Source organism: Photinus pyralis, unplaced genomic scaffold, assembly GCF_008802855.1.
Source record: "Photinus pyralis isolate 1611_PpyrPB1 unplaced genomic scaffold, Ppyr1.3 Ppyr1.4_LG3a, whole genome shotgun sequence".
NCBI lineage: Eukaryota > Metazoa > Arthropoda > Insecta > Coleoptera > Lampyridae > Photinus > Photinus pyralis.
This window is the reverse complement of record NW_022170509.1, coordinates 9537995-9560992: the sequence shown is the minus strand read 5'-3', so window position 1 is coordinate 9560992 and position 22998 is coordinate 9537995. Positions and strand designations below refer to the sequence as shown.

Genomic DNA, 22998 nt, shown 5'->3' with positions numbered 1-22998 from the left:
TTCGGGTATGAAACTTCAGGGCTGAAAACAAGTGCCTCGTTAGAAACAAGGGAGAGTGTTAGCAAATAGACTAATAGCCGATATTATAAAGCCATATTTAACTTTGTTGTCGGCTAACGGTGTTGTTAAGGTATGTGAGAGGATGTTTTTGCAAAAAACACATCAGCTGACAACATAGTTAAAAGTACGGCTGTATAATACCGGCAATAAGTGTTTCTCTGCTAAGGGAGGTGTTGCTTATTTGAACTCTGGCAATCGACTCATGTCATAGGTGGGCGCCGATTAAGCTCAAATTATTTAGATGGCGCTGCGAGCGATTGGAGCTAAACCACAGATACACATGAGCAACAAAAATATTTCACTTCTGTTTACCCGTTACTATGATCCTAACCTCTATTTTTTATTTTATTTTGTTACACCTCACACCTCTGATTTCTGTAGAAATACTTGTACTTGGTTTTTTACCTGACACTTGAGGAATAAAAAGGCATGTTATCATTTTATAGTTTCCGACCTGTTTTTCAAATATGACCGGAAAACGCAAAATACTATTTCTTCTACTGCTTCTAGTTGTGATTATATTCTTAGTGAAAATTTATCAGTATTGGATACTGGTCAAGAAATCGAATCAGGTGTCTCTAGACAGCATCAAAAAAGACTTGCTCGATGGTAAAATAAAAGTCTCGATATATTACGAAGCACTTTGTTCGGATTCACGTAATTTTTTTATCAACCAGTTAGAGCCAATGTATAATGACTTCCATAGTTATTTAGACCTAGACTTTGTTCCATATGGAAAAGCTAAGGTAAGTGGCACTTATCCAAAAACTGCACTTAGTGTTCCTTGTTTTAGACCATTGAGAAGAACGGTGTCATCACTTTTAAATGTCAGCATGCCGCTGTCGAGTGTGTAGCGAATAAAGTTCACGCTTGCAGTATTTTGCATGTAAAAGATCAAGGGCTACAGCTTAAATATCTGAGTTGTATGATTAAGGATAATATGCTTCCGCACGAAATTGGGGAAAAGGTAAAGCAGTATCGACAGATTTTTGTTTGTGTGTAACTGACGTGTTTGTAGTGCGCCAAACAGTTGGGAATTGCATACGATCCAATATCGGAATGTGCACATAGTGATCAGTCATCTCTACTTCTGAAGGAGTACGGCATTCGGACGGACGCAGTAAAACCAGCGATTACCTTCATACCGACCATCGAGTTGGACGATCAACAAAGTGTGCCTCTTGTTCACATATTAAAAAACTTTAAGAAAGTTATATGCGAGAAGTTAGATATGAAAGTGAAAGCGTGTTTATAACAGTTTGTTTATGTCTATTTTATATATCACCATTGACTGTGATTTTGTTTAAGTTTTAACTTTTAGCTTATGTTATTTATGTAAAACATTTATACGATTTTTATTGTAATCAAATTTTCCAAGTCTTCCAACGGTAGGTGTTCTTACCAATCTGCAGCTATTCTATCATTGCATTCTTAATAAATAAATTTGAACAATGAATTTTTGTTAAACTCATCGCAAGTTACCTTTCTTGGGGACGGCCTTCAGCTAAATGCACTTTCTGAGATTGCTCCCTTCTGATTTGCAGAAACATTTTCCATGTTCAAATAAATTGGTCTCGATCACTTTGATCAAGATTAGGTGTGTTGGAAAAATGAAATGGAAGCATAATGAGAGGGGGTAAGGCGAAGAAGACCACTTAATTCTTGAAGGGAAGCGCATTTAAAATTCCAAAAAAACGACCAGGTTTTTCAAATTTTATTGAGCCCTGCGTTTGTGCAGATATAGGCTCGTGAAAATACCAAAGAAACCAGTTGCCTATAAAAATATATTCACATACAGTATGTTTTTGAGGAAAAGGTCCTTCTTTGCTCCTTTTTTGAGCCTTATTCACGCCTCTTATGCAGCTCCTATTCTTTATCCCTGACTTTCTCATGCGTCTTCTTTATCCCCTTCTGCGCGTCTATCCTTCAATAATTATACACTGCATTATTTTCTTGTTCACGCTTCCTTACCGTCTCCTACATGTCTCATTAAATTTTTTCCTCTTTTTCGAGGCTTATTTTACCACCTGCACGTTAGAATAAGGGAGGTATCGCAGCGGGGTAAAAAATGACCCCACCCTCTCCATTTTTTAACGGAAATGCACGTTTTGAAGTACCCAGGCAGGATCCGAATCAAACAAAATCTTGAGGAATGTCGGTCTCATTTCCGGCTAAACGGCTGAACCAAACCAATTGGAACAACATTTGGTAAAGGAAGAGCTGAAAAGCTGTGGAGCAGGATCGCGCATGCGCAGGTGTGCAGATGGTACCACAGCAAATTTTTTGTTTATTTATTTTATTTATCTTTTACATTTCCTTATCTCTATATCGCTCCTTCACATCGATCTTTGCTATTCCTTTTTCAAGCATACATTACATTATTCCATCAAGCCAGTATCGCGATTGCGTTGTGTCTTTTTCATAACCAACCCCTGGCCCTATTATATGGTTCACACATTTCCACCACGCTTCCATTACGTCTCATTTACGCTTTCCTCACATGATTCTCACGTTCTTTGCATTTCTTTCGTGCTTCTTTTCAAATATTCATCGCGTCGAGTTTTAACTCCACTTCGCCACACAGGACGGCCTACCTATACTGCATCGCGGTGATCAAATGGCATTCATTATTAACTCGATTATGATAAGTCAAAAAAAGTCTATTTCTACTAACATTATAATGGAGGGGGTTCCAACACGTTCGCCAAATAGACTTTTCAATTTTTTTTCAATTTCTGAAAGATGATCGCAGTTACGGAATGGCGTTTATGACACTTTCAATAAACGCGGTTTTGAATTTTTGATAAGAAACGGACGTAATTAATAAATGTTGTGCACCTCGAGCCATCAATTGTAAAATGGCGATGAACTTCTATTCGATTATAAATAAGCTATAAAATGTGATTGTCCGTAATATAAGCAAGTTTAGAATCGTGCACTATCACACGACCGGGGGCTTTTACTGGATGTATTTTTTCTTATACACCCTATACGTTTGGTGACTTGGCAACCCTGGTCGCCGCCTAAATAGAAAACCTAACCAAACTTTTAAGTTATATTATTTGTGTCACTTGTAAGAGTAGAGTATTGCTTCATTGTGTTTAGGAAGCAATACGTTACTAAAAGAAATTTTCTTGCCTTCCAAATACGAAGGCCATTGTTCGATAGCGTTATGTAGTCCATAAGACTCGTTCGTAACTTTCGGACCGAAATACATATATAAAGCCTCAACAATGACTTCACAGTACACAAGAGACCAACTGAAGCTGTGTGTTGCTAAAATGTGCATCACTATAGGATGGCATTCCAGCATGACGACCCCTATCGAAATCCTCACCGACATTTTATCAAATTACTTACATCAGTTGGGCCGCTCGACAAACGAATATGCCAACGGCTGTACGTAAGGTAACTGTAAAGATCTACGTATATATTCGTATTTAATGTTGCAGTTGGCATGACAGACCCGAATTTGGATCACTTGGGATTGACCTTTCGTGATTTTCACATCAATTTGTCAGAATTACAGGAGTATGTTAAAAATGTGGACTGTGCCGAATCGGGTACAGCCATTCCGAAATATCCGATACCTAAGGAAGATCATTTAAATTTTTTAAAGCCGGGAAGCAAAGAGGTTGTTACACGACAAGTGCACATTCATGAACATTTACCTCCGATGCATCCATTGTTAGAAGGTAGGAGGTTTGAGTCGCAAATTGAGCGATTCATGTTTGGTTTGTAGCTGCTCAAATGCCGACTGAATCAAATAGTAATAATGACACTACAGAGGAAATTGATGTTGTCGAAAATACAAGTCCTGTGTTTAAACGGCCACAGGAAATTTCTCAAGGAGATTCTTTTAAAAGACCAAGGTAATATATTGAATTGCACTGTCTCATTACATTTCTAAACCAGGGGGAGCCACTTATTCAGTCAGTGTGCAAAATGAGTAAGTTGTATTAAAGTCCCTTAGTTAATTTTTTGTACAGCTTTCAATTCCCTATAAAGAGCTGACTGAGCTTCATTATTTTTAGACTGCTTCTTGAAGACGAAGGACGTCCGACAAGAGAAATAAGCAGTGTAATGATGACTACATCCGGGTTTCTATCACCAGCACGTGAAGGAAAACTACCCGAAGCACGTACTCCAATGCCCGCATTGGAACCCATTATTTTACCACCAGCCTTGCCTGCTGAACAGCCTGAGGTGCCTGTAACTAAGAAGTTGCCTAAGACAACGAAAAAAATTGAAAAGAAAAAGGAAAGGATAGGGAAGGAGTTATTCAAACCGCTCGACGATCCAGGCCAAAAAGTACCGAAAAAATTAGGAACCCCATCCAAGGATAATTCAAAAAGCAAAACAAAGTATCAGGTCCCTCCACAGATGAGTTCCGCACCCAACTTTCCAATAATGGGCGACTTGAACATCTCACTAATACCCAATAAGATGGCAATGAATCCACCACAGAAAATAAACAAAGCATTAGCCGCAGCAAGATTGAAAACAGAAAAATTGAACACTACCATAACACCGATACCGACAAAACCTGTTATCGCACCCCCTATACCTATAATTAAACCAGAACCGAATGTCGATAAATTATTTACCGAACCAGATAAAAGGAAAATTAACATCCTGAAGAAGATATCGGTCAAAAACGAAAAAATGGCCAAAGTTAAAGACGACATTAAGCAAGAATCAAGAGAGAGTTCACCTGATTTAGTCATTGACGAATCTATAAACGAAGCTACTAATAAGGTTCATCATCTATCGAGTGACATTACAATTGAACTCATAGATTCAATTCCATTGGTGAAAGATAAGACTGAACGTCTATATTTTTACGACGACTCACCACCAGGTACGCCCTCGACGCCCAAAACACCCGAAATGATTTCCCAAAGTCCACCTCTAAATAAGGTGGAGAAACGCAAACGCAAGGACAAGTCGAAGATTAAAAAAGTAAGATAATCGCATTGTAGCTTGTTACTATTTGTATTTTTAGATCCAAAAAATTAGTAGCCCGGCACGGTTAGACACAGATATAATCGACATGGAAATGGAACGGCCGAAAACTCCAGAAGCTCATGTAGTTATTAAACCGGAAAAACCAGAAATATCTGCCTCGACTTTACCATTTCCATTTTTTCCATCGTTTGCCGGTTTGTAAAATCCAGCTCAATGACAAAATGTGACGATTGTTCTTACAGGTCCCGGTTTAATTCCACCACCTCTGGGAAATCCGTTGTTTTCTCATCTTTCCATTCCGCCATTGGGAATTCCCAGTTTCGGTCATCCTCCGTACATTCCGCCCGTTCATCCGAACTTACCAATGAACTTTATGCAATCTATCAAACACGAGGAACCACCCCAGAAGTCCCCTTCAGCTGACAAACCCGCTCCCGCTCCGGCCATGTCTGCTACAGTCACGGATGATCCACCGACTCCGAAGGGGGACAAGAAGAATAAAGAGCACAAGAAAGAGAAGAAGGATAAGCTTAAAAAGAAGAATAAGAAAGATAAAGTTAAAAATAAGGCCGAAAAGAAGAAGCTAAAGGAAGACAAAAAGGATAAGATCAAAAAGGAGAAACGTGAGAAAAGGAAGGAAAAAGATACAGTAAGCTTTGTAAGTTGTTCGTTTCAATTTTGACGATCAATTTCAGCTGCGTGATAACGACAGCATCGTCCCGAAGTTGACTTTAAAACTGGGATCTCCGCATCCTGATTCTCCTGAAACACGGAAATTGTAAGTATAGTTGCGCGCGTTTCTTTATGTAATACTATAGAGGTGGGTCCAATTTTATGCAGCGGGAAGATGCAAGATTGCGCACTCCACAAGTAAGAAAGTTGATTTTGCGCATGCGCGCACACGTTCTATTTGCCTTTACAAATTTAGGAAAAGGCTTCACAAATGACACAAGTTGAATCTATGCATGCGACCTATTTACGGACCGTACTGCAAAAGTTCCTAATGAGGATATTTGACTGTCATGCGCGTTAGAAACGTTAAAATGTCTGTAAAATCCTTCCACTAATAAGGAAATAGGTTTTGCGCATGCCTGATATTTTGTGTGTTTTTAATAAATTCTTTTGTTCAGTCCATCCGGGAAGACATTGTGTTCCATGTGCTTAACTCTGCGCATGACTTTCTACTTTCTTTTATTAGAAGCGCATGGTGTATCACACAAATAACAAAGTTGATTCTACGCATGCGCTCCATCTCCTTTGTTGGATGTTATTCATTGGTTGGATGCATCCTACCTGCTTGTACAGGGTGAGTCAACGATTGCGCGGAGTAACTTAATGCCCTGAAGATAAGATTTTTCGATAGAGTGCTTTTGTATTATGATATGATAGAATATTCTCCACATTTTAAAAATATTTGGAATTATACAGGGTGCGCCCACAAAGTAGGGCGTCAAAATGGTACATTTTTTAAATAGAACCCCTTGTATTTGAATGCATTTTTGAATTCTACGTGTAATTTGTAGGTCTTTTTTATTATATGGTTAATATCCGAAAAGCTAGTAGTTTTAAAGATAATGCGATTTGTAAGAAAAATTGAGCATTTGCAAGCGTCAGTATATTGTCAAAATTATTACATAAATTTTGATTCCAGGTTTTATATTTTTTATCCTGGGTTAAGTAAAAGTCAAATAAATACATCTACCATGAAACATTAAAAATATAGCTTACAGGGTGTTTTTTTTCTATAGTTACAAAACTTCATATTAAAAAATTTCACTTTTTTCAAATGGAAATGGAACACCCTGTATATTTTTCTGTCATCTTTTAGCTTTTCCAAAAACCTTCAACTTTTGATAATAATGTAATTTACATAATAACGAGGTGGCCATGCAAAAAAAAGACAATTTTTATCTGCTTCGTCCAAAGCTAAAATCATATTTATTAATTCATTTTTCGAATAATTCATTTAAGTCTAAAAACTGGAGAATAAATGTAATAGTAACAACATAAACAAATATCTTGGTTTTCCTAGTTTTTATATTAATCTGAAATAAGTTCTAATTTACATAATAACGAGGTGAATATGAAAAAAAATGAAACTTATATCACTGACTGGATGACATTTTACTTATTCTCCAGTTTTTGAACTTGTTTGAAAAATAAATCAACCGATATGATTTTCGTTTTGGACGAGATAGATAAAAATTGCCTTTTTTTTGCATGGCCACCTCACTATTATGTAAATTAAATATAACTTATCTAAGATTAGAATATAAAAACCAGGATATTTCGAAAACTATCAGAGATAGGTGTAGGACATTATTATCAAAAGTTGAAGGTGTTTGGAGGAGCTAAAAGATGAAAAATATACAGGGTGTTCCATTAAAAAAGGGAGATTGTTTAATATGAAGTTTTGCAACTTTGGACCTACCAAAAAAACACCCTGTAAGCTATTTTTTTAATGTTTCATAGTAGATGTATTTATTTGACTTTTACTTAACCCAAGATAAATTTTAATAATTTTGACAATATACTGCAAATGCTAGTTTTTTGGATATTAACCATATAATAAAAAAGGACGACAATTACACATAGAATTCAAAAATGCATTCAAATACAGGGGGTTCTATTTACAAAACTGTACCAGTTTGGCGCCCTACTTTCTGGGCGCACCCTGTATAATTCCAAATATTTTTAAAATGTGCAGAATATTCAACCATATCATAATACAAAAGCATCGAAAAATCTTATCTTCAAGGCATTAAGTTACTTCGCGCAATCGTTCACTCACCCTTTACAAAAAATAATTTGGATTTTTGATCCTAGGGTTAAGGCATTTGATTGGCTGCATAGTCGGTGTGTTTTTAAAGGTATTACCCGACGATTTTCCGCCGAAGGGTAAAAATCGATATATTACAGGTCTTGCCTAGTCTTGACCATAGTGAGATTTCACCCCCCGTTTGTGTGTTTAAGGTTTCCAAATCATCCTTTCTTCCCCCCCCCCCTCTCTTTCCGCGTCCCGTCAATGCGCACTTTAACCGAGCGCGCGGTTTGGTCAAGCCTAGGTTGCAACTGAAATACATCATTTTGACCCTTTGGGACAAAAACGTTGGCTATTTCGTGTCTGTGCCATCGGCTTGACCATAGAGAGACGTGAATGGTTTCTAACGACTACGGAGTACTTTGAAGTAAGGTAGGTTTAATGAGAACTAGTTCAACGAAAAGAAAAATTCACTTGTGTGTTGAATCAAAAGAATTTAAATTGGCATGGAAGAGACCTCCATCAGTTTACACAGATGAATGGTAGGAGCCTAATGAATATCTTTGTAGTAACATTTTCCTATCCACGCCACGCCCATTTGCAGGATTAAATAGAGAGGAAGCTCATTTTCAAACCTAGAGGACGCTATGGCCAACCGCGTAGCCAGATGAATATCCTTATAATAAAATTTTTCTCTCCAAGCCATGCCCATTTTCAGGATTAAATAGAAAGGAAGCTCATTTTCAAACCTAGAGGACGCTATGGCCAACCGCGTAGCCCGAATGAATATCCTTGTAATAAAATTTTTCTCTCCAAGCCACGCCCATTTTCAGGATTAAGTAGAAAGGAAGCTCATTTTCAAACCTAGAGGACGCTATGGCCAACCGCGTAGCCCGAATGAATATCCTTGTAATAAAATTTTTCTCTCCAAGCCATGCCCATTTTCAGGATTAAATAGAAAGGAAGCTCACTTTCAAATCTAGAGGACGCTATCTCCAACCGCGTACTTCCTTGCAGAAACGAAATATCTGCTGCTGAAAGGGCCGTTTTATCCAACCTGTGATAATGGCCCTTGAAGCAGGTCCCGCTTTTCCACTACAACTAATAAAAAGACGATTGAGGTGTGCGTGAACTTTCCTTCTTGTCGTCGAGAGTTTAATTAAGAGCTGAGGCCAGTGTAAAGGGTCTAAGGCCGCTCCCTTACACTCCAGACTGACTGTCGCACGGAGTTTCTGGCCAAAACGAGAAGAGATGAGTTTCCATCATGTGCGCACGGTCAGTGCTCTGGCAAATGAGCTCGAGCTAAGATCCTGGCTTGATCGGACGAATCGGTTGGTGGTAATAAAGACAACTCTTAAAAGCGGTACCAAATCCATCCTCAATGTCATCTGAAGAGGAAACTAGAGTCGCTAAAAGTCAGGCGGCAATTGTATGTGCTATACGGCTGCCGAAGCGTGCGGCTGCCAAGACGTACGACTGAAACGGGGTGAAAAGGGGGGTGGGGGTGAAATCTTACTATGATTTTAATCCGCCGCCACAGACACGAAATAACCATGTCAGGGTCAGACCGACCCTATGCGCACTCGTTTGATTTTTGATGCAGGGCAAAGGCTTAAAATTTCAGGAAACTCTTTTGGAAATGACAACCCTAATTCTGTCCATTCAGCTTTAATTGAATTCGTTCGTAATAAAGTTATTTCTGCGCATGCGCATGTTCAATTGTTGTATATGTTTTGTTTGCAGCGCCATCAGTTGAGAAAGTGCTCGTTAAATAGTAAAATTGTTTGCATGTGCTCAGTTACTTTGGTTATATGTGTTCTATTTGCTTTTATTGCAAGAGCCAAGGAGGAACTTGTAAACTAAAATTTTGTGTATAATTCTTTTAAACGCTGCCAATAAGGGAAAATCTTAGATACAATTTCGTACATCCTCTGAAATCCATGGGATATTCTTGGCCATCCTCAGATTTTCATGGATATCCTTGGACATCCACCAGATCCATGATTATGTTGCTGTCAGAGAAAAAGACTGATTGCCCCACATTTAAGTTTAAACAGAAGTCTGTTATCTCAAAACAGTTCGCCGCTAGGGGGCATTTAGTGGTTTGCTTAAGCTGTGTCTCTGGGCTCACATGTGGACAGTTCCCCATACGAGGCACAGCGCACAGCCTCGTTCACACTTGTGTACTCGTCTTTAAAGATAACTGATTTGAAAGTGGCGGGGGGGAATATAGGAGACCTATTCCATACCTTTCATCTTGTTGCTAATCGATATTAATAATATTTACTTTTAGAAATATAAAACCGATCGTTAAGAAAGAAGAGGAACCAGTTGAAATCAAAGAAGTTAAAAGGGAGATGTCACCCGAACTGGCAAAAATATCGGCTTTGGTTACCGGCCAGCCGAAACCCAAGACGACAACGAATCATGTGCCGCCACCTACAAGTAAGAGTTCTAACTTTGTAGTCAATTGTTACATTATCGATTGCTTAGTTGCTAAGAAACCGCGAAGTCTCTGTAATTTTATTGACGATTGGCGACATTTTTTTTTTAAATTTGAAGGTATTGTTGAAAGACTTGAACATCTAACTTCTGCTATACAACAATCTTTGGAATAATTATTAAGTTTACATGAAGTGTCCAAAAAGAATATCTTGCATGAGAGCAATCTTTTTTCTGAGATTTTTTAGTTTTATAGTTTTCATCACGTACACTCTGCCTTTAGATTCTCATTACGGTTTGGTGGTGGCGGCTAAGATTTTGAAACCCCAACATTTTCACTTCTTCGATTAAAACCATTCGCTTAGCTTCTTCCCAATACAATTTTGAATTCCTACATCGAATGTAGTTCTCGAAAGTCATGTTTGGCGGTGTTTTTGGATGAGCCGAGTGCACAGAGGCACATGTTGTTTGTTTTTCTAGTGCAACGTGCGACACTTGTGGTTGACTATGTTCGCCGTTCCTGGGTAAGTTATTTTTATGGACACTTCTGACAGTTTTAGGACTGAAAGCGCAAAATTTGTTTGGTGACGCTGGTGAGAAGTTAGCAGCCCAAAATACAGCAGCCTGTTATCCTTGAGTGTTAGTTCGAACATGAAAAATTATCAATTGACAAATGCGGGTCTCGTATTTAAGGCTGATAAATTCGTGGGTCTAAGAAGAAATCATGTAAACTTAATAAGACATTCCCGCAGAAGTTTTGCATGCCATTTTGTTTACAAATGAATGCTCTCTCGTACCTAAATCGATCTGAATGCTTAAAGCACAAATAATTTTTTAACGCAGTTCTATTATGGCAATTTCTAAGTAGGGGTATACTCAGACCAAGGAAAAACAGTTTTGTTATGTTCTGCTAGTTTACCATAAAAAGTCTGCAGAACCACACTGGAAGCACTCCCTTAAATATTCATTGCCTTTTTTTTTAAGTTGTTGGGCCCTGTAGGCCTCCCAATCGGCTATTAGCTTTGCTCTTCTTTGCTTTATTGATCAGTTTGCCCAATTGGGTTTTCGCTTTTCGAGCGCCCTGTACCACCAGTGATAGGGCGTCTTGGCAGTGCTCAAAGGACATGCTTGTTCAAATGGTAAGAAGATCTACTTTGTCCTGTAAGTCAGCAGGACCCGAGAGGCGTCTCCCTCTAAGTTTTTCTCCAAGGAGATGTTTGTAACGGAGAATAAAGGCAGAAGTGGAAACAGAAGGCAAAATATGTTTTTTTTTGCGGAAGCGGAAGTGTAAGTACTATTAAAACTTGATTAGAATAATTAGTCATAAAAATTTAGTTTATTAAACTATGCGATAAAACGCACGAATTGTTGCAGCGAATTAATGAGATGAATGAAAGTAAACAGAGACGTCACGCGACCCGTCCGACCAATTAGAGCGCACAGCGCGCCTTGCCATATTTCAAAAATTACGGTATACATCCGTTATAAAATAGCGGAAGCGAAAGTGAAAAATAAGCAGAATATTGCCGCACTCGCAGAAGCGGAAGCGTCACTAATTGAAACTTCCATTGGAAGAAACTTTTGGTTTTCAAATGCAATGCTTATGTTGTTTTAATATCTTTGATCCGTTTTGAAGATTTACTTTTGCGCGATACGATCTTCCCTTGTAACATAACCAGACACTGTGCATCCTGACAACATACGGTGTGCTAGATTTCATGGGTCCTAAATATTGAATTGCTTCATTTTTTGCATATCAACCATTGTTATACTTTATGTCGTCGTATAGTAAATTGATTGCTCTTTTCAAAGATATTAAAAAACATACGCATTGCATTTGAAAAACAAAAGTTTCAAAATTAAAACTTCTTTAATTAATTATTCAGTCCTCTGTGTTCATTAAATTCTGGGACCAGTCTTAGAATTCCTGGTATTTAAGCGCGCTACCAACAATATCAAACACATCCCATTTTTATGACTTTTGCCGTAACACAATTAATTAACTATGGTTAATTTACTCACTTATTCATGTCCAAATCCTGTTCATTGTACCAAAATACCCCAAATTGGATTCGATGCTTATCAATACAAAACCTGTTTGATGCAAATAATGTTTACGGGACGAATAGTAAACTTGCATTTGTGTCACGTGCTCGGCTTTAAACAGGACGGAACGAAACTTTTAGGTCCCAAGAGATCGTGGCAACCGCGCTCGCTTTCCGCAATACGTTTCTTGTTATCGCCAGACATACTTGCGTTCACGTTCGTTTAGAAGCGGTACATGTGGAGACTTTCCCATGTTGAATAAAACACTTTTTTAAAACGGCGAAGAATTATACAAAGCTAACTTAATTCATTCACGCCTATTTTTTCTGGCAGCAAAAATGTTGAGTATTTGCATTTTGGCAGTGGTTATTTGAAACCTTTCAATAGGCCTTTTTTAAATATAACTGGCTACTATACTATTTTTAGCGCCTTTTTTAAGAATTAAAAAAAATGTGCTATTGTTTGCGTTTTGTTCGTCCGGACCTACTTCTGCCGTTTTGAACTACTTCTAGGGGAATGGTCCTAGAGTCCTGGAATTTTTTTACAGTAGGTAGCTTATACCTTGAAGGTGTGTCAGACGGCCATCAAATTTCTCTGTCTAGGCCCCACGAATTATTTCCTGAGATGCTGTTTTTGAAAGTAAAACGTGCATAACTTTCACACACGACAACCAATTGGTCTCAGATTTTGCATACGCATGCCTTTAGTGGTGCCAAGTTAAACTTTAGAAAATTGGGGGGGGGGGGGGGTAAACACATGTTCTACCCTTCATGGTATTCTAATGAAAGGTCTCATCAAAATAATTGGTTTGTACAAACTATAACTTTCTCGTGCGACTCTATTTCAAGATCAGTGAGCGTCGGGGCCCGAGGGGGGAGGGGGGGGATTAAAAATTAATTTTTCAACGAAAGGAACCGTTTTCTACCAACTACTGCTCTTCTTTCTGTCCTCTTATCAAAGTACAGGGCGAAGGGGGGGGGGGGAACTAGTTTTATCCTTCATGGTGCTCTAATGAAAGGTTTCAACGAAAGGATTTAATTTCTACCAACCATAGCCCTCGTCCTTGAGACGTCTGCAACAAATATATCCATTGGTGATGTCAAAACAAAAGCCATTCGGTTAAAAAAAATGCGTTTTATCTGTGCACAATTTATACTTGTTTTAAGAAGTATGTTCACCTTTCAAGAGTAGACATCACTATCCTAACTTTACTTTGTTATGGCATGGAGATTTGTGATGCAGTACAGCAAGGTTTGTTTGTTGTCGTGCATTGGAATTTTTGGAGTCACAATGTTGGTTAAATGGAAAATCAAGTACTTTTTTTATTGCTTTATCTTTTATATCTTCCATAATAATGAAACTGTATGGCAAATAAGCCACCCTGTATACCTCACTCTACTCTAGCTCATAATTAATGTATTATAGCGGCTATTGACCTAACTGTATACTGGACGTTTCATGTGAAACATACCACAATGCACTGTCTAGCCACAACCTCAATAGGCAAATCGTCTTGTCGAACACAAGTAAGGGTATGAGTGCATTCGATAAATATAATCATGTTGAAGCATATTCAAGTCAGTCCCAAGTATTCACTGGATTAACTGTAGTTGGCGACTAAAGACTGTATACAAACACTATACAAAAAGTCCAAATATAAGGATACTGTTAAATTATCACTAAAGTACGTAACAATTTTGTTGAATAAATCCGAAGCTAACAGAAGATGCCTAAAAGAACGTTGTGATCAATTTAGGAATTCAGGAACAAATCTAGACTAAGAATGCGAAATGGCTGGTTTTACTGAATTACACTTGACATATGGAAGTAATTTGGTCTGAGTATGCCCTCTAGATTTGCAGATTCATAACAAGTAGAAGTATTGTATGTTTTGAGCATGTTTGATTAATAGAGGAACTTAACGTAGAATATGTGTGGAATATTACTATTATTTATTAACAGCTTCATTAAGTTACCTCTTCTACTTTAAATATTTTTTGCTGGCAGCAGACACTTATCCTACTTCTTCCAATGATTCTTTTAATGTGAAGAAGCCTATGTTCAAACCTATCCCAAAATTACGATCGAAAGAAATTCAAAAGGAACCTGAAACAACACACGCCATTGATCCGTATAATACTTCCTCCTGTTATACTGTAAGTAAAGAGAATCATGGGAGTGGTTTTAATCAACTACACGAGAAGAACTTATCAAATCTGACCAAACTGCATTTTTTACCTATTCCTTTCATACTGTTCATACAAAAACTACATCTCATTGTCTTTTTATTTTGGGTATTTTCTTCTAACATCTCTGCTTGCACAAAGTATCGGTGATACTTCCCATCCAACAATATCGTCATCTTATTGTGCAACATTCATAATGATTTCGCATGTAGCCATTGTACATAATCCTTTTCCCCCGCTTTCGGGCTTAGTGTGCTGTTAGGCTGTTACTTTTAGTGACAATATGGTACGTATTACTTTAGGTTCACTGTGCATGCCGTGCATGTAGTTGCAAGGTAAGCATTGGATAAGGATTTTCTTTGCCAAATTTGTAAAGTGTAATTTATCTATTCGATCTAAGTTTATGAGTTTGTAACTAGAGGAGGAATTGGCTAAAGAAGAAGTGGTCATTCACACTCAAACTACAGCTAGAACGGGACCCGGTCCAGGTAGGCCGCGCATACATCCAATCAAACCAAAACCCACCAAACTCAATAAACAACAGCAGCACCCAATGGTAAAGGTGAGCATTACAAGAACTACTAAAGTTCTTGTAGTGAACTTTCTTCTCTATGTGTATGGTATCAGCTTAGTTTTATGCAACGCCCTCTATGTTACTAATAAACATTTCATGAACATAACTAACTAATTAAGCATGACATGGTTAAAACATTTGTATTGGTCAGGTTTGAAAGGGAAAGTCTATTAGTTGCATTTAATAGATTCTCTAATGTAAGCACCTTCGCATATTATGATATCATACATATCTACTGTTTTCATAAGATATAATAGATAATATTGGATCGGAACTCAAGGATAACGTTTTGCAGAATTATGTTGCAGTTTATTCTGAGCTGGACCACCTGTGTTATTCTGAACAACTCTGTGTGTTGCGAGCTGTACAATGGATGAAAGAAATGTATAAATCACTATTGCCAACTTGAGAATATCTTAATAGGCAGTGGTACGATAGTGAAAGAAAACACAGCAACTTTGATACGGTTTGGAGTCAAAATCGAGATACTATGGACAAAGAAGTAGAAGACATTCGACTTAATCAAAGCAATTTTTTAACTACGGGGTCCTAATCTCACCAAATGTGAAGTGATAAATCAAGAAATTAGAAACAAAAAGTATTCTTGGTTTTGTTAAAATTATGCTTGTGGCTTGTGGCGCTTTATAGGCTATATCTGCTTCTAATTGGATACTTCTCTGCGTTTTTAACTTTTCTTGTACGCACCATTAAATTTAGGGGCGTCTCTTCTTTCAAAATGAAAGTCTGAAATTAGAAAAAAAGAAAACTAAAAACCAAATTCATCTTAATTTGACGCGCAGTTTTTTGAAAAATTAATGGCCAGGTGTAGGGTTAATATAATTTGGTTTCGGTTTCTTTTCCATTGGATCTGAAGAAGAGGAAAGATCAGTATGAGTCTTAAATGTTGTTTTTGTGACCAGGATGCTGAGTTTTTTTTGTATTTCTTCTTCAAAAACATAAATTCGAAAAATGATTTCTTATTTTTTTTTACAAAAAACACTAATGCTGTGTTTCTTAAGGTCATTGTTTGTCCGCTTGCTTTATGCACAAAGCTTGTAAACCAACGATTTTAAAATGTCCACTTTCCCAGCACTAATTATGTAAAGTTCAAAAACTTTGTAAAATGTTATGTTTGTGTGTGCTTCTTTAACATGTACAGTATGTGTCAGCAGTAGTGACGGGAAAACTTTATCGTTACATAGTACTACTGCTTTCAGATTTGCTTATTTTCCCAGTCGCCATTTAAGTACACAAAAAGAACTAAAAAGGATAACATGGTTGCGTAAACTAACATAACCTCTAATGAAATGGTGATCCGTAGATAGGTACCTCATTAAACTGTTGTTAAGTTGTACGACAAAAAATTAAATGTAGTTAAATCAGTGTCGAAGATTTATAAACAATGTAGTAGTGTTGAAGTGAAATAAATACAGTATAAACCTACCTGTGTTAGAAGAAAAAACCACTAATTTTTAGTGCACTTGTTTATTGACAATCGCCACACTGCGCAGTGTATATAAAAATGCCTTGCTTGACTTAGCAGCCGACACATATTCCCTAGATTTTCTGTTGGAGCTATCGTTGAAGGGCCGCCAACCTTGAGGGATGAAATTCAATGCCCATGTCATAGAACAAACTCGAAATATTTTGCCAGAAATACACTTGGATCTAATAAGTTCAATTCTTGAAACCGAAATGCCATAAAGGGTTGACTGAAACGATCACTTCGAATGTAAGCAGAACATTTGGCGAGATATCTGGAAGTACGACTGGTGATTTAGCAAACAAACATGTGGGATTCGAAAGATCGCCAGAGGATAACGTGTAGATGCTGTCATGGTGCTGGTACTTACTGATTGGTTGGTCGTGATTAATCAAACTGAATATGAGTTGAGGACAAGTGATATTTTATATTGAAGGTTTATAAAATTATGATCGAACCTTGAGGTAAGTTCGTTTGATCGTTAAATTTATTTACCTTCACTTTCCAGGTGATAAAGCGAGTTGTAATTGTTAGTTATTTAGTGAGTAAATATATTGAAAAAACAGTTGTTTTTAGTGAATCGAACTTTTAACTTGTTCACCCATCTTCATTGGAAAAGTGTAAAACGTGTATTTCGGTGACTATAATGCGTACCTATGTTGTAATGTAAATTTGAAATAGTTTGATATATCTTTTGAAAACAGTACTGCAAAAACCATTACGTGTATACTGGCCTTGTGCCGTAAGATTACTAAGGTTTGCCTATTAACTGAGTTTTGTTTCTTTTAAATGATAACAGGACGCAGTGGGGAATACCGTATGGTATTGTCCAGCATGCGGAAAGCAAGACGATGGTAGTCCCATGATCGGATGTGACGATTGTGATGCTTGGTACCATTGGTAAGTGACGTTGAAGTTTATTAATTTGTAGTGATGAATTTATATCTAGTCAAATCAGTCACTATTTTGTCACATTCCCTATATTAGTATATGGCGGATATACAAGGTCCCTGATATGTTTGAAAACAATATACAAGGTACCGAAAAAAGCTTTAATATTAACAATAAAGTTTATTTCCAAACAACACCGCCGGCTTTATGGTTCAGTGGTAGAGCGCTGGGCTATAAATCCTGAGGTCGGGTGTTCGAACCTGGGTTGAGGTGAATTTTTCATCTGTGGCAGAGATGGGAATTACCTTAGACCAGTTTCGAGCATTCTGCCGGTTACTCCGAATTAGGTTTTCCTGCAGTTTTCCTAATTCGTAAGGTAAATACCGGAGTAGTATACAACAACTTAAGACCTTCTGCAGAGGCACCTCTAAAAAGCATTATGCGGGTTACTCTGTAATTGGGCGCAAGCCTGTTGAGGGCCCAGAACAAGAGAGGGATAATAAATAAATAAATAAACACGGTAAAGAACAAAAGGAAAAAAAATTTCAAATTGTAACGTTAGGGTTGTAAATCCTAATGCTCACCCCTAGCAAATTACATAAAATAAAATTCGGTCGGGAATTATGTTAGTATGCAGGAAATACTGAATATGTCAACAATGTGCTTAATATTGTTTTACTACCATTGCAGTTTACTTCCTGTTGGTAAAGTAGTATACACATTTCTAAGATCACCGACAAAAATAATGATAAAATGAAGCTTACTGCCACTTAGGCAACCAACCATACACTATCTAAAATGGCAACGTTGAGGTGTAAGTTGTTGGTGTAGGATGGGCCGCACGGCATCGCGCATTGTCGTCTTTGCTTCGATATTTCTTCGTTGTTACCTTGAGACACACGCTACAGTAGGTAAAATTACAAAAATTGGTAAATCCTAGATTTACGAATTATATTTTGGTAAACCTAAGGGACACATTGATATCTTCAATCTTGTTTTCCTTTAAAATAAAAACTGGTTTTTAAGGTTAATTTTCTTTTTTTAAATAAATACTCTTAAGTTTAAATGATCCAGTTTTGTTGCACAGTGACAAAATAGGCTCACGTAAACGCAGTAAAAAAATAAAACTGAAAGATTTAAATAGTACTTGTGTTTTTTGATTGCGTATTCAGTAATAAAAAACACTATGTTGTGTTTTTAAAAAAAATTGGTTGTTTCCAGCCAAACCGCAAGTGAGAAAATTATTGTCCATGAATCCTTTTCTTTTTACTCTAAATTGAAAAAATAGAGTAACAACTTCAGCGAACTTTATCCATAACAAGAAACTGATGAAGTGGAAATGCATTTAAGATCACAGTACGTTTCAATGGAAGATTCATAATATCACACTGCTTATCTAATAAGTCATTAACAAGATATTTATTGATGTTTCCAGGTTAGATTGTTAGGGGGCCGTTCAAAAATACTAGCAACAATATCAAGAGAAAACTTAAGTTGAAGATACCAATGTGTAATGTATTAAAGTCTCTTAAATTTGTCCAGAATATAATTAGGCCAGTCATTGGGGATTTTTGCCTGGAAATAAGTCCAGAAGTTTTGAAACTTTGTAGGTTTATAGGTTTTGGGATCTAGAACTAAAATTCACAATCCGAGACATGCCGCCATCTTGCCAAGATGGCGCTCAAAAACGGTTTTTTGCAAATATCTCCAAAACTATGCGTTTTTCGGAAAAGTATGTAGAGCGTAAAATTGAAGAGGCTGGAAGTTTCCTACGCAATATGTTCCTAGTAGTTTTATTCAATTAATCGATTAATTCATTAATTAATTCATGTTAATAATTTATGATCAGTTAATATCGATTTAAAATGATATACTTGTTTCCACACCACCCAAGAGGTAAAGTACACGGCGCGTTTTTTTTAACGAGGTTTCCCCTGTAGGCCCAATCCACTTAGGTACTAAAATTATCAGACGGACCTTGTCCGTTGAGTTCCATATCTTAAATTAAATAGGTTATTTTCCCGTCTTTTCTCTTCAAACTTAATCGTCTAAAAGTATTCAAACCCCGTTCTTTCACCTTCACAGTTTTACTCTCCGAAAGACTTTCGTCACAAACAAAACACTTTTCAATCGAAACCATAATAAAAGAAATAACGCAATCAATTTATTACACTTGCACTTGCACTATTGTCAAGTAAAATCAACACGTAAACGCTAAATACGTTGCGAAACGTAACACTTTTTCGAATCTATTTCCAAACACGCTTATTACCGAATCAGTACAACTGTTAAGCGAGACGACAAACGATCTGCTTCGAGGCGCCTTGTAGCGAGATGACGGGTAAATAGCCAGCGCCTTCTGGTGGCGCTTTATTGCAGGTGTGCACATCGGCATCTTCACTTATGCTAGGAATGTGCCGCTTAGTCAGTAAATTATAAATATAACGAGAAACCAATTGAATAGCCCGTTTTTTTAATAAAACCGTTTTTGGGCGCCATCTTGGCAAGATGGCGGCGTGGCGGCATGTCTCGGATTGTGAATTTTAGTTCTGGACATACAAATCTGCAGTTTCAAAACTTCCGGACTTATTTCCAGGTCAGCCCTATTTTTGATCCCCAATGACTGGCCTAAATGCATAAAATTCGGTTTTTCCAATTCTTGTAATTAGGTACCTGCTCTAGTGTGTATATCAAGATTCCAGGCAGTGACGAAGAAACGCCGAAACAAAGACGACAATGCGCGACGCCGTGCGGCTCCTCCCACACGATTCCCCGCGAGTATTGTATAAATACTACTTTAAACGATGCCGCGAGAAAATTTACGTCCTCCATAAAGACAAATCCAAAATAGGTCAAATTTACCTTTCAATGTTGCCATTGTAGATAGTGTATGGTTGGTTGTCTAAGTGGCAGTAAGCTTCACTTTATCAGTATTTTTGTCGATGATCGTATATTTCCTTTTTATTCTTGGCGATTCTGTTTTAAATGAAAATCTTGGGCCACCAATAGAAAACTGATGTTTGAATTTAATTGCAAGGTGTATTGATTTGTTCGAAATTTAAGTGCCATATATTTACAGGGTTTGTGTTGGAATACAAATTCCTCCAGACGAAAACGAGAATTGGTATTGCCGCATATGTCTTAGTAAAAAAGAAGAAGTCCTACAAATGGACAAAAAGAAAAAACGGAAAAAACGTGAGAAGAAGGAGCATTAAGTATTGCCAATTTAAAAACGAGGTGTATAATATTGTGAATCTATTCGATTTTGATTTTAATCTTATCATGTTTGCCGCAATTCTTATTATGCGTGTAATTTTAAAGATGTATACATTTCGGGATTTTACTTACTGTTTACTTCTTTAAACAGTTCAATTGTATCTAATAATTTTATTTCAATCAATTACAATGATTATAATGCCTTGTGTATTTGAGTATATTGGCGATCTTCCATTAATTTGTTATCCTTAAGCCTATGAGAATATTCTGTACAAAACCATGGTAAGATCACTCTACACAAAAAGTGACAGTAAGTCTGTCATGCCCTTCAAAGGCAAGGTAAGTACTTACAAATTCTTAAGTAAGGACGCTTAATAGAGAAATTAACATTTCAGAGATGACATACAAAAATTGTATTAGCATATAATATCTTGATCAATGTAAATGACGCGGAAAATCAAAAATAATGTTTCTTGAATAATAATACCTTATGAATTTTGTTTAAAAATAAGACTAATAATTAAAGTTCATATTTGAATTCCCACATAGTAATTGAAATTGTGATGCATACACCAAAGATGAATCAAAGTGATGGATCAATGTCGTCTTTCCTTTCTATTGTAATGATGATAATATTCTTTATGGTGAGAATGCATTTACATACATATTTAGACATAGACCTTTCTTTGAATTAACTTACTACGTCAACGATAGAGAAAATATATTTTTTGATGCTCAACTAGAAAAATTATAAAGAGAGTTTGCTACACAAATCTGGAATTGCAACATAAAGTATAATAGTGTTGGCAACACTGGAAACAGGATCAGGCCGTTTGGGAGACAATTCTTGACGTGTATCTGACATCATCCTGCTTCAAATCTCAACTGAACAAAACAATCAAATTCAAAGAATTTTTGTTAGTGACTACCCAGCTACATGTGCAACTGCGAAATTACACCTGATGACCGAGATCAAAATTTCATTTTCTGATGCAAGAGGTCTATATTTTAAATACCAAAAAAACAATTTCAGGGATTGCAGTCTATAGGGATTTTTTAATCCTCTCCCGGGTACCCATCCCCACAATTCTTTTTCTTAACGTCGATCCGTTATACCTTTTTCAGGAAGTGGGTTCTGTCGTCTCTCATTCCCTTCAGGATAGGAACAGCCCAATTAACCCACTGCCGTTGCCAACCTTTCCATCTTAGTGTTACTGTTCGCAGCCTTCCATCTCCCTCTTGTCGCGATTACCCTCACCAAAAATCCTGATAACTTCTTCCAGTTCATGTTACACTCAACCTTCCGGTGCCATCCTCCTTCCCGTCTTGCACTCAGTCTTACCAACCTTATTCATTCGAACACTGCGTGCTCCTAGTGGTCTTCACCGCAATCTCCACATCCATCGCATTGTGTTTCTTGTGTAAGTAAAGCCTCATTTTTCCCATGACCTGTTAAGAACTGGGTCAAATGATACTCCACCTCGCCCCTATTCCTATTGGTCCATCGTGCGCGATCTGGAATTAATTTCTTAGGTCTAGATACCCTGCGATTTCCCCTGGCCTGGTACTTCAGTCTCAGTTTCGCAGTATCCCATCTCTCGGTCGTGGCTCTAATGATGCGCTGTCCTGGAGGAACATCTGCGATCACCACTAGGTCTTCCAGCTGGACCGCTCCATAAGCACAAGTTACTTTAATTGCCAGAAGCCTCAAGTCTGCTGTTCCCCACTTCATTGCCGTGCTTCAAATTTACACACCGCACAGCACCTACCTTTCATCGCTTTCTTCGCCAATTTATCGGCGAAACCTAATAGCCAAATCGGCTATTGGCGATTAGAACCAGTAGGTTTTTGTTTCACGTCGGCGAGTACTCTCCATCCTTTCTTCTTAAGAAGCCCCCTTGGTCTTCATGGTCGACACCCCCTGCCCCTTTCCCGCAAAAGATTTGCAATTGCTCCCTCAAAAGCGGTGTTGTTCCCACCCCACTGCGGGCGCTTCTTCTCGTTCTTTGTCACAATTTTGTGGCCTTTTTCAGGGACCCATATGGAATAGAGGTTCCAGTTCCGCACTACTTTAGCTAAAATTATTTTTTAATGGTTCCGGTTCTGTGGCTTCTCGGTTCCGGTTCTAGTTTTTTTTAGGTTTAATTGAAACTTCTTTTTAGCTTTGGCGTTCGTTTCGCGTCTGGATCAACTGTCCAGTTTTTAGCGCATTTTTACAAATTTATTTGTAAAAAGGTAGCTTTTAATTTCACTTTGGCCAGTTGTGGCTGGCTGGCTGGCAGCAATGCGGGTCCTTAAAAGAACGCTTGTAGAAAGACGAGGAGTATACATGTATGTACATACTGGGGACGTGTAATTAACAACGGAGCTA

At 37.6% G+C, this 22998-nt stretch overlaps 2 protein-coding genes across 9 annotated transcripts; both read left to right on the top strand.

The window, feature by feature from the left end:
- Positions 1-373: 373 nt before the first annotated feature.
- LOC116165693 (GILT-like protein 1) lies at positions 374-1516 on the top strand. Its single transcript, XM_031480348.1, has 3 exons — positions 374-806; positions 854-1027; positions 1079-1516. The coding sequence occupies exons 1-3, from the start codon at positions 528-530 to the stop codon at positions 1313-1315; spliced, it is 690 nt and encodes a 229-aa protein (XP_031336208.1). The 5' UTR covers positions 374-527; the 3' UTR covers positions 1316-1516.
- Positions 1517-3094: 1578 nt separating this feature from the next.
- Positions 3095-20806, top strand: LOC116165670 (transcription initiation factor TFIID subunit 3). Of its 8 annotated transcripts, none has more exons than XR_004144185.1 (12): positions 3095-3459; positions 3513-3755; positions 3803-3932; positions 4095-5022; positions 5066-5222; positions 5271-5677; positions 5724-5806; positions 5869-5898; positions 10083-10234; positions 14883-15019; positions 15333-16984; positions 17029-17307. XR_004144185.1 is itself a non-coding variant. In XM_031480303.1 (12 exons), the coding sequence occupies exons 1-12, from the start codon at positions 3294-3296 to the stop codon at positions 20624-20626; spliced, it is 2670 nt and encodes an 889-aa protein (XP_031336163.1). In that variant the 5' UTR covers positions 3096-3293; the 3' UTR covers positions 20627-20806. The 8 variants fall into 8 exon arrangements, 7 of the variants coding, with proteins under 7 accessions (XP_031336165.1, XP_031336163.1, XP_031336162.1 ...); XM_031480303.1 differs by lacking the exons at positions 15333-16984; positions 17029-17307 and adding exons at positions 17320-17420; positions 20491-20806 and having other exon boundaries at positions 3096-3459; XM_031480302.1 differs by lacking the exons at positions 15333-16984; positions 17029-17307 and adding exons at positions 17320-17420; positions 20491-20806 and having other exon boundaries at positions 3096-3459; positions 14883-15025.
- The last annotated feature ends 2192 nt before the right edge of the window (positions 20807-22998 follow it).